General features: G+C 54.9%; 1 protein-coding gene across 3 annotated transcripts; it reads left to right on the top strand.

The window, feature by feature from the left end:
* Window positions 1-1,214: 1,214 nt before the first annotated feature.
* Window positions 1,215-10,761, top strand: FOSB (FosB proto-oncogene, AP-1 transcription factor subunit). 3 transcript variants are annotated; one of them, XM_043990962.1, is made up of 5 exons: window positions 1,215-1,462; window positions 4,261-4,569; window positions 5,013-5,120; window positions 7,456-7,614; window positions 7,758-7,881. In XM_043990962.1, exons 1-5 carry the CDS (start codon window positions 1,337-1,339, stop codon window positions 7,758-7,760), a joined length of 705 nt encoding a protein of 234 aa, XP_043846897.1. In that variant the 5' UTR covers window positions 1,215-1,336; the 3' UTR covers window positions 7,761-7,881. The 3 variants fall into 3 exon arrangements, with proteins under 3 accessions (XP_043846897.1, XP_043846894.1, XP_043846895.1); XM_043990959.1 differs by having other exon boundaries at window positions 7,456-10,761; XM_043990960.1 differs by lacking the exon at window positions 1,215-1,462 and adding an exon at window positions 3,942-4,122 and having other exon boundaries at window positions 7,456-10,761.
* Window positions 10,762-11,327: the final 566 nt, after the last annotated feature.

Raw genomic sequence — 11,327 nt, 5'->3', positions numbered from 1 at the left:
CTTACTAGCTGTGTGACCCTGGGCAAGTCACTTAACCCTCATTGCCCCGCAAAACAAAAAACAAAAACAAAACAAAACCACCCAACTAGGGTGGAAGGAGGCAGGGGGCAAGTTTAGGGTGGGGGTTACACTTGGCTGGCACCCAAGACTCCTGGGGTCCCAAAGACTCCCTCTGGGGCCGAGTCGTCACCATCTGTGCCACGCTGCTCTTTTGGTCCCTCCTGGCCTTCCCCTTCTAGCCCTGGGCGGCCGATAGTAAAAGTTTCTATTAATAACAATCTTGCAGCTCACCCTGGGAGCCGGAGAGTCGGGTTGACGCTCTGCGCAGGCGCGAGTGAGAGAGCAAGAGAGAGGGATTCCCTCTGACGTCATTGCTAGGATACCAAACAAACACTCGGAGCCCAGCCACTGAACTCCATATATGGCTAATTGCGTCACACAGGAACTCCGCTCGGGGCGGAGCGTGGACAGGCGGCGGGATCCCCCTCCCCACTTAAGGCGCTTGCTGGGGGCAGGGCGAGGGGTATCCGGGGGGCGTCAGGACAGGTCCGAGAGAGGCCGATCCTGTTCTCCTGGGTCTGTCCCGGGTCGCGGGCGTCCGGGGTCCGGGGTCTGAGCCGGCGGGAGGAGGCGGGGCCAGGATCTGAGCTTGGGGGAGGGCCAGGGATCCCTTTGTGAGGGGGATGACGTTAGCGCGGGGGGGCGTGCCCGGCGCTATAAAGGAGCCCCGAGCCCGGCTGGCCTCTCATTCATAAGCTTATCGGGAGCGGGCAGTGCGGTGCTGGAGCGGAGCGGGGACGGGCATCGATTTTCTCCATCTCTCTATCTTGCCAGGGCTTCTCCCTGCCGTGCCCGGACAGCGCCCGCGGACTTCGCTCTTTTTCTCGGTTGGCCCCAGGACTTGACTACCGCCGCCGCCGCTCCTTCTCCGGCTGCTTCCCAGCCGTGCGGGGCCGGGGGCCAGGCGGGATTCCACTAAGCGGGACCGAGGAGTTCGGAGCCAAGGGGGGACGGGGCCTTCTCCCCCTCCCCCTCGAGGGAAGATCTGCCCCCCCCTTCGCCCCCCAGCGTCGGACAAGCGGGGCAGGGGAGGGGACGGGGGTCCAAAGAAAGCGCGCTTCCTCACCCTCTCCACATTTCAGCGTCGGGGGATACTACTTGAGGACTTGGACTTGTCCACCCCCCCTCCCCGCTGGACTTGGGGGCCTCCTGGACCGCCGGACTCTTTATCGGTTTGTTTTTTCCTCTCGTGCCGAGTCCCCCCACCTTCGGTCCAGCCTTGGCTTCCAGGCGGCCCCAGCGCGGTCACAGGCCACCCCCTGGGGTGCCCGGGGAGATGTTTCAAGCCTTTCCCGGAGACTACGACTCCGCCTCCCGGTGTAGTTCGTCGCCGTCGGCCGAGTCCCAGTACCTGTCATCAGTGGACTCCTTTGGCAGCCCTACGACTGCCGCTGCCTCCCAGGTAGGCGCTGGGGCTAGAAAGCCCTCCGCCGCCGGTCAGCAAGCAAGCTCAGGGAGAAGGGGGCGGTGGGTGAGGGGCGCCGGGGTCCGAGCGAGGTGAAGGGCCCGGGATGGCAGCTCGCTTCCTCCCTGACCTGATTAACCAGGTGCCTCAGTTTCCCCACCAGAACAAGGAGGTGAGCGGGTTAGACTGACCGCACACGGGCGGCTCGGTAGGTGATTGATCTATAAGCTGAAACTTGCTTCGGGAAATCAGGATTAGGGTGTTGTACTACCATTCGGATCTCCAAGCGCAAACCTCTATGCAATCTCTATGCAAACCGAGAAGAGTTGGAGCTCTGGCGGGGGGAGGGGGGAGCCTTTAAGCCCGCTTTGGGAGTTTGGAGGGGGCGCACGCCCAAAACAGAGCAGTGCAAGGGCAGCGGACTACAGAGGCGGCTCTGCAAACAGAGGCCTTGCAAACAATATTGGGGGTGAAGTGGTAAGCGGGGAAGCCTCGGTGCAAATCGTCCCCTACTCAGGGCAGACTTAACACCCCGGGGCGGCCGAAGGGGAGGCGGGTCTCGAACCCCCTCCACCTCCGGCGCTGGAACGTAACGGGGGACCCGTGCGTAAGGGCTGACGCGCTGGAATCCTCCGTCTGACGCGGGGCACGCACAGCGCGTGGCCCGCCCCCCTCCCCGCAGCCGCCGCGCACGCCCTCCCCCTGACGTCCCAGGGAGCCTTCTATTTTGGAACGCCCGAGCCACGTTGCTAAGGGAGGGAGGGCGGCGGGGAGAGGCCGAGACGCTGATTGGCCTCGGGAGCCGAGGAAGGGAGCCAATCGCCTGCAAGGGCTGACTCCTTGCTCGCGGAGCCCCCCTCCTCTCCTCTCAGGCATCCTCTCTCGCCGAGCCCCGGACCCGGCCCCGTAACCTTTATTTGGAACCAGGGGCCTCTTTATCTGACATGAGAGGAGTCAGCGTGGCGACCCGACGGGGCTCGCGACAGGTCCCCGGAGCTCTGTTTTCCACACCCGGGACCGAGTCCGGGACCACATTCTGTCTAATATTAATAGCGTGGTCTCTCCTCCCTCCCCATCGCGACATAGGACGACAGGGTGTCTCCCGGAAGCTATTATAGCCCTCGGTCCTTGAGGGCGACCTTGGGTGTGGCTAGTGGGTGCAACAGGAGTAGAGAAAGAATGCGGGTGTAGACGGAGCGAGGGGGGAGGGGGGCTGAATGCCCCTGCCTCCCCACGGGTCGGGGGAATGAAGATCCCCCCACCCGCGCCGCGCTGCGCCCCAGATTTAACCCACCAACCAAGTTCAAGTCCCTGCCAGAGCCGGGACTTGAACTCATGGGCGCCTGCGGGAAGTTCGGGGCTGCGTGCGCTCGCTACCGGTGGAAAAGGCCCCGCCCCACCTCCAAGTTCAAAGCCATGCTGCCATTGGCGGCTGCGCAGGAGGGAGGGCCCCGTGGGGGGCGGCGAGAAGGCAGAAAGAATCTCAGATACTTTGGGAAGGCTTCGGAGGCTGGCAGGGGGGAGATGGAGAAACACCCAGAAGTGGGGAGGGGGCAAAGAAACCGAGATCCTAGGACCGCCGCACGGGCATCTTCACACCTGCCAACATGCGGCTGCAGCACAGTGCCGGGCAGCTGTGGGGTGCGGCGTGCCGGCCTCTCCCTTCCCAGCATTAGACACAAGCCCTTCAGTGTTTTAGTTAGCCCTCAACAGGAGCTCGGAGACTTCCCACTTACCTCCCACACCGGTCCCAACTCCTGCCTTCCCCCTCCCAAGCAGCCTCAGATGCCAGCCCCCAGGACAGGACGGGCACGCATGCTTGGCCTGGCATCCTACCCCATTCCCAAGGGCTGCCTGGGTCCTTTATTAGTGGTGGGATGAAAGCTGATGCTAGGAGGGTCATCCCTCCTAGAGCTGGGAGTGCACTTTTAAAAGAATCCCTCTCAGACCCCACAACATTATAGTGCACTGTCTGAGGGGACCAATGACCCTTACAGCCCATAGAGGGACTGAAGGGAAGGTCATAAATGGAGCTGGAACCCAGGCGTTCTCTCCCCATGGCTTTTATCAATAGAGATCCTGAAATTCAGAGAGGCCTCTGGAATTGAATCCTGAGGCTGCAGCTTATTCCCTGAGAATATACTTATTACTTGGGCATATGCTCAAGTCGTTCTGGGACCTCAGTTTCCTCAGCTTGTATCACTAGGTTTAAAATGAGGTCATCTCCAAAAGCTTTTTCAGCACTAAATTCAGTCTTGTCGACTTCAGACTAGTCAGTCACTGGAGAGGAAACTGAGGCACACTTAGAAGGAAGTCCCCAGCCACTGTGGAATCAGACCCCCATCCCCAGCAGCTTTTCCTCCTTCCTCCCATCACTTTTCTTTCTTCTCCTAGAATCAGGGGTGGGGTTGGGGGTGGGGAATGTGTGTATGAGTGTGGGGGGGACCTGAGTCCCTCAGTTCTCCGGTCTGTGTCCTACACAAACACACACATCCACACACACATCCACTCACACACACATCCACACACAGGAGTCACCAACCTGGGTGTGAATCACCACGGGCTTGAGCTGTTCAGTGCAACCTCTAGAGGAGGAGGAAAAGCCAGAGATGTGAACGGCTCTCATTAACCACTGCGTCACGGTGTAGTGGAAGGGGGTAGGTGGTGGTGGCTTGGCTGCCTGTGACACGCACTCACCCAGTGGCTCACCACGAGGGTGTTGGGGGGGGTGTGTATGTCTGTGTGCATGTGTTCGGTCTGCATGCCCGGGGCTCTGCCCATCTCTCTCTCAGCAGGAGTGTGCTGGCCTTGGTGACATGCCTGGCTCCTTCGTGCCCACGGTCACTGCCATCACCACGAGCCAAGACCTCCAGTGGCTGGTCCAGCCCACCCTCATCTCCTCCATGGCTCAGTCCCAGGGCCAGCAGCCGCCTCTGGGCCCCCAGCTGCCCACTGTCGACCCCTATGACCTGCCTGGCACCAGCTATTCTTCCCCTGGGATCAGTGGCTATGGCAGTGGTGCTGGGCCCTCTGGGACAACTTCTACAGGCCCTCCACCCTCACGTCCTGCTCGGGCCAGGCCTCGAAGGCCCAGAGAAGAAACGGTAAGTCCTGCAGGGGACCTGGGCATATAGGCTAGGCTGGGTAGCTGGACACCCTCAGAGAAGGTGACAAGGCCACTGGAGGTGAACGGTGGTAGGTGAGGACACCAAATCCCCAATGTTAGAAATGCTTTGGGGGCATTCTCCAGATTGGGGGAGGGGCAGCCTCTATCTCCTCCACTAATTGAGTCTTCCTCCTCCACCTGGACCTTGGCCTTAATCTTTCCTGAGGGAGGGATAGGGTTTGTTTGTGATTGTTATGGGATAATTATGGGAGGTGAGAAGTAGTCAAAGGGAGGAGATAGGGGAGGAGAAAGGGAGAAAAAGGGATCCAGGTTGGGGTGTGTGTGTATGTGTGTGGGGGGGGGTCCCATGGTGGAGGGGTGGGTGGCCACTTCCTCAGAACAGAGGCTCGCTCACATTTTTCCACTTCTCTTGCCTCACAGCTCACCCCTGAAGAAGAGGAGAAGAGGAGGGTCCGGCGAGAGCGGAACAAACTGGCTGCGGCCAAATGTCGGAACCGAAGGCGGGAGCTGACAGACCGACTCCAGGCGGTAAGGGTTTCTAATATGCCAGCCCCGAAGGCTCGGTTGGGTGGTTGTTGGATGGGGTCGAGCCTTCAGGCTCCCTCTTTCATTCTATTCTCTCCCCCCTACCCCTCATCAGCCTGCAGGGGCCTGGAGGTTACTTCAAACACAAGAAGGACCTTCCCACAGTTAATCTGATCAGACTCCCCACATGGAGCCCCTGTGTATGCATGACCCGTACCCAGGGAAAGAGGCTTGATGGCCAACTAGCTTGTGTCACATGTTCTGCCACCCCCACCCCCACCCCACTTCCCACCCAGGACAAGCTTGTCCTTTGGAGTATGAGAAATGGAAGAGATATAGGATTAGTGTCCATCCATCGTGGCAGGGTCCACAGCTTAGTGAAGAAAGCCTCAAATTGTGTCATCAGAGAAACTTGGGGGCTAGACCCCCCCCAAAAAGCAACAGAGATACTACCATGTACGACTGTGGGCAGTGCTCTCTGAAACAGCTCCTAGGAGGGAGACTAGACTATATCACATGATTTCTGAGGCCCCCCCAGCTCTGAGTCACCTGAAGGATTCTCTTCCTGCCCCCTTCACCCCACCCCACCCCAGAGTCCAGGCACTGCCACAGACTTAACCAAGAAGCTCTTTCTGCTCTATCAATATCTCAAGAGGAAAATATTCCTTTTGAGATCCCCTGGGGGGAGGACTTTCTAGCTGTGTCCCCTACCCAATTTCATCTTGTCTCCAAGAATACTCCACCCCACCCCAAATACATCCTCCCTTAAAATTTCACAGCAGTATAAAACTGTGTTCCTTGTACCTGCTTGCTTCCTGGTGGTGAGGGAGACAAATACATTCTTCCCCAGGCAGCACCCCCCCACCCCAATTTGAAAAAGAGGCAGTAGAACCTAGGACATGGGCTTGGGTTAATATTAATCACAACTGAGACTTTGAATTTGATTCCTTCCTAAGTTTTCCATCCAGAATCTGTACAACGACCTCATCTTGGGCAGGGGGTGGAAATTTCTTCTAAAGGGGGACAGAGAGGGATAGTGGGGTGGGATGGGGGTGTGGGGGTGGGCAGAATCAATTGGTCCAGAGAGGGACAGACCATATTGAGCCTAATCTAATGGAGAGACTTTCGAGAGAGCTTTGGCTTTGGATCTTGTCTCCACCATAGCTGACTATGTGCGACTCTGGACAAGTCTCCCCCACCTCTTTACTTCTGCAGTATCTTCATCTGTAAAAGAGGAGGAGGAAATGGTCCAAACTTTAGAAATAAATCCTAGATCCTGAGAGAGAGAGAAACAGAGAGACAGACAGAGAGAGACAGAGAAACAGACAGAGACAGAGACAGAGACAGAGACAGAGACAGAGACAGAGACAGAGAGAGGTAATAGTAGAGTGGAAAGAGAGTGCTAGACATGGAGTTGGGGGTGAAGTCCTAGGTTCAAATTTCAACTCTTCTAGCTGTGTGACCCTGGGCAAGTCACTTAACCCTCAGTGCCCCACCAAAAAAAAAAAAACAACCAAAAACAACCCTTAAGATGAGATAGAGACACCAGCTCTGACTTAATTGTCATTTACTTATGACCTCTGTGGATGTCCTTAGTTTCCTCAACTGTAAAACAAGGGGCTTGGAATAGATAACCAGATTGCTTCCAGTCTATATATCTATATCTACCTCAAAACACATACACACACATATATATACATACATATACATACATACACATACACTTTTTTTTTCTGGTCCTATACTTGATGTGGTAAAAAGAGAAAATGGACACACAGGTCTTTCGATATCAAATTGAAGATTGGTTACCAGAGCAAGAAAGAAAAGGGATAATTTAATATTTTAAAGAGGAAACTCCAGTCATCCCTGAGAAAGAAATTGGCCCTCTCCAAAACTATGTTTACAACCAATAATTATCTTTTTTTTTTAACAACCCGATGGTTTCTTTTGGACAGTGGGGTCATAGAAAGTCAGATCTGGAAGGAACCTTAGAGATTGTTCGTTCAGTCTCAGCTTCTCAATTTAACATGGGGAAATCGAGGCACAAAGAAAAGAAGGGCCTTGCCCACCTTTGAGCAGGGCAGGGTAGAAGAGACTTTAGAGTTCCTCTAGCCTAGCTCAATCCCTTCCTTTTACCAAGGAGGAAACTTGAGGGTCCCCGGGAGGAACTTCATCTTCCCTCGAAGAGTAGAGGCATGATTGGAACTGGGGTTTGGGGATTCCACGTGCAGAGCGGAAGCCAGAGGGGGTATGGCCTAGCCCCGCTGCTGACCTGGCTTTTCTGTCTCTCTCTCTCTTCCCTCCTCTCACTGCCTGCTCCCCTTGGGGTACCTACCAGGAGACCGACCAGCTAGAAGAGGAGAAGGCCGAACTGGAGTCAGAAATCGCCGAACTGCAGAAGGAGAAGGAACGGCTGCAGTTTGTGCTGGCCGCCCATAAGCCAGGCTGCAAGATCCCTTTTGATGAGGGGCCCGGGCCGGGGGGCCCCCTGGCAGAGGTGAGAGCTTTGCCTGGGCCCACGCCCTCTAAGGACGATGCGTTCGGGTGGTTCCTGCCGCCGCCGCCCCTGCCCTTCCAGACCAGCCAGCAGCCCGGCCAGGATGGGCCCCCAGACCTGACGGCTTCTCTCTTTACACACAGTGAGGTCCCAGCCTTCGGCGACCCCTACCCCGTTAACCCTTCGTATACCACCTCGTTTGTTCTCACGTGCCCGGACGTCTCCGCATGCGGCGGTGCCCAGCGCAACGGCAGCGACCAGTCCTCTGACTCCCTGAACTCGCCCTCCCTCCTTGCTCTGTGAATTCTTTTAGAGGGAGGGGGCTCTTCTCTCTGGAGACAAAAAACTGGGGGGAGGTCGCTACGCACCCCTCCACTCTTTTGGCCTGCACCGACCTGAGGATTCCTTTCCTCCTCGAGGGGTCTCTGACCTGAGTCAGCCTCTCTACATCCTTGGCCATCAACCAGCGGATTCCTCGCCACCCGAGGCTTTCTTCATTTTCGGCCACCGACCGGATTCACCTTGACTCGAGGCTCCTTCCCTTCCTTCATCCCTCCTCAGCTGGGATTCCACTCGCCCTTGGTCTGATGCCTGGCCCTTGAACCCTGACCCTTCAACCCTTGGAGCTTGCCCTGCCATGCCTATTTGACCCTCCACTCTGACTGTCGCCAGTGAGAAAGGCGGAGACTTTGTGGGGGGCGCACCCTAGGGCCTTGCTCCTGGGGGAGGAGGGGAGGGCAAAGGTATGGAGAGAGATTGTTGGTTGCCATGGCCTGCGAGCCATCTGGGGCTGGGGGCTTCAGCGGGTTGTGAGGGGGGAGGCTCTGGGAGATGGGTTCAAAGTCTTACTTGTGATGGAATTTCAGGCCCTCCCCCAAGATATACCTGCTTGCCATTGTTTCCCCCATCCACCCTCCCAACCAGAGTATTAACTTCTTTAGCCACTTTCCAAAGTCAAAGATGAAAGGCTCCACCCCCTTCGCTCTCTCTGGGAGAGGAGGAGCCTCCCTTCACCTTTGTAAACAGTATTATTCCTATCACTGGCTTCCTCTTCCCTGCAGCCCTCGGTGGTTTTCTCTGGGCTTTCCCGTGTGGCTAGTAGAGAAAGGTGACTCACCTTTCACCCTTGCCCCTAGCTGAGGTATTTATACTGTGAAACAAGGTCTTGGGGAAGGGTAGGGACCCGGGAAGCTCAGTCCACTCCCCAGTCTTCCTTGGAGGGGAGGAGAAATGAGGGGAACGTTTCCCTTTACCCCAGAGTGGGTCTCCCCAGCCCTTTGAAGCCAATATATTCTTCCTCTATTTCACCCGACCAGTGAGACAGGCTCCTTTGAATGATAGCGGGGGGCGCCCTGTTTACTGTCCTCTATTGGGTTTATTTTTCCTCCACCCCCCCCAACCCCCCAGCCTAGGACGCCAACTTCTCCCCTGTCTCGTCCAGGAAGATGGGCCAACTCTCTTGGGGGAAAAGTGACAGAGCTGAGGCTTCTGGCCTTTGGGGGAGCTGAACTGGTGGACTCATCCCCTCCCCTTACTTCTTTGCTTAAAATTGGTGGTAGTTTAGGGGAGGGGGTGCTGGTGGACAGTGATCTCAAAGCATCCATTGCTGTTGAAAGCTGGGTAGTTCAATGTCCAGCCCTGAGTTGTCCCCATTCATACCCACCTGTCCCCTAATTCTATCCCATACCTCTTCTTTTTTTAAATCTGGGGAACTGCTATCTCCACCTATTTGTCCCTGGGGTGATCAAAAGGATCGATACCCAGCTCCAGTCTCTCCCTGGACATAGCCCTTTCTCTTCCCTTCTCCCCTCCTCCTGCAACCCCCACCTCCCCTACCTTCTGGTTTTTTGTTTTTGTTTTTTAAACATTTATAGATTTCCTCATTTACAGTTGAGGAAAATGAGACTCTTGAGACATTAATTTGTCTAGGGGCTCAGAGCTATTAAGTGTCCCTGGAAGGATTTGAACCCAGGACTTTCTGTCTCCAATTCCAGAGGGATCGTCTATGATTTAAAAAAATTTTATTTTTGGAAATCGGGCCTGGTGATCTCAAAGCATCTATGATAGGTCAATAGGACAATGAGACAAATCCAGGAGGGCCTAAGCTATCCCCTGCGCCTTACCCTCTGGCTCCTTAGCTTCCTTCCCAGGCCAAATCCTCCAGGCCTTAGGAAAGGGCCCAAAATGCGATCAGGCTGCCCCTTCCCCATGCCTCCTTCTCTCCTTTTGCCTCATACCGTGAGAATTGTTCAAAACAAGAGAAATTCCCAATTAAAAAATATTTAGGAGATTGGGGGCCCCATCCTTCCTGTTCTAGTCCCTTTTACTGCATGGACAACATTCCACACCAGACCTGTTCCCTCACTAACCACCCCCCCCACCCCAAATCGCTGGCCTCAACAATTTCACCCTTTCCTGGTTTCCAAAAGGCACTATATCTATTCTGTATAAATATATATTATATTATATTATATATATGGTGTGTGTGTAAGTGTACATGTATGTATGTATGTATGTATGCGCGTGTGTCAGGCTATAATCCTGCCCCACTCCAAGCCCTCAGGCTGTGTGGCTGAAGTGAACGCTTGACAATCAGGGTACCTTTGCTTCCTCTATCTCTTCTTTTACGTTTGTCTCTGCTCCCTTCTCAGTAATCCTTGCTACCATTTTGTCCCTCTCTCTGTTTCTTCCCTTCATGTTGTCTGTCTCTCTGTCTCTCTGTTTCATGGTCTGACTCTTTCCTGAATTTCTGTCTGTCATTCTCTCTCTGTTTGTCTTTGAAAACGATTCGTTTTTCCTGTGACCAAACTCAATGACTAATTTGTCCCTCCCTCCTCCAGGGTGTGTGTGTGTGTGTGTGTGTGTGTGTGTGTGTGTGTGTGTGTGTGTGTGTGTGTGTGTGTGTGTGTGTTGATTGGGAGGAATTTCTGCCAACCACAGTTTATTGGTTTCCTCCCTGCCAGCCCCTTTCCCCTCACACCCATGCCCAATACTGTATTTGTGATTTTTTTTGTATTTTGTACCTGACCCCAGGAAGGGGCTAGGGCTGGGCTGGTTGGTGTTGGGCTGAGTGGTTTCTCTCCCTCCAATCCCCAGGATTTGCCTCAAGTGTTTCAACCCACCCAATAAAAAGGCTTTACAAAAACACACTTTGGATGTGGTGGCCATCTTTGTCCCTTTCAGCCTTCTCTCTGGTGGACAGCATGCTGTGAGCAGAGCCAGACCTTTTTGAGAACTTCTAGTTTCCCGGCAGGGGTCTCTGCTTCCGATTCCTTCCTACACTTACACTGTTCAGAGGATTTTCTGCCAGGGGTCCAATGACTGAAGTCTGACTCTTAAAGCAAGGCAATGGGACAGGCGTCAGTCAGACTCTGTGTTGATGATGTATTCTGAGAGGGCAAAACTGTGGAGCTAGGGGCCAAGAGATGACTTCCTGCCTGGGACCAATTGCAACCAGAAGGACCAAGGCCAGACCTCTCAGAGGACTTCCCCTCCACCAGACTACTTCCTAGCAGGGAGTGAAGGGGGTCTCTCTTTTGGAAATTCTTCCAACAGAAAATGAAGACTAGCTAAACAGCAGAGAAGACTCCTTGACTTGTCTCTGGTTACTGTCTTGGTGTATAGCATGGGACACTGGGATTGGACCACTAACCAAGGCTAGATCTCCAGAGGCTTTTCCCGGTTCTCTGCTGGTATACTCTCCCTGCAAGAGG

This window comes from Dromiciops gliroides, chromosome 3 (assembly GCF_019393635.1).
Source record: "Dromiciops gliroides isolate mDroGli1 chromosome 3, mDroGli1.pri, whole genome shotgun sequence".
NCBI classification, from domain to species: domain Eukaryota; kingdom Metazoa; phylum Chordata; class Mammalia; order Microbiotheria; family Microbiotheriidae; genus Dromiciops; species Dromiciops gliroides.
This window is presented reverse-complemented; position numbering and strand designations above follow the sequence as displayed.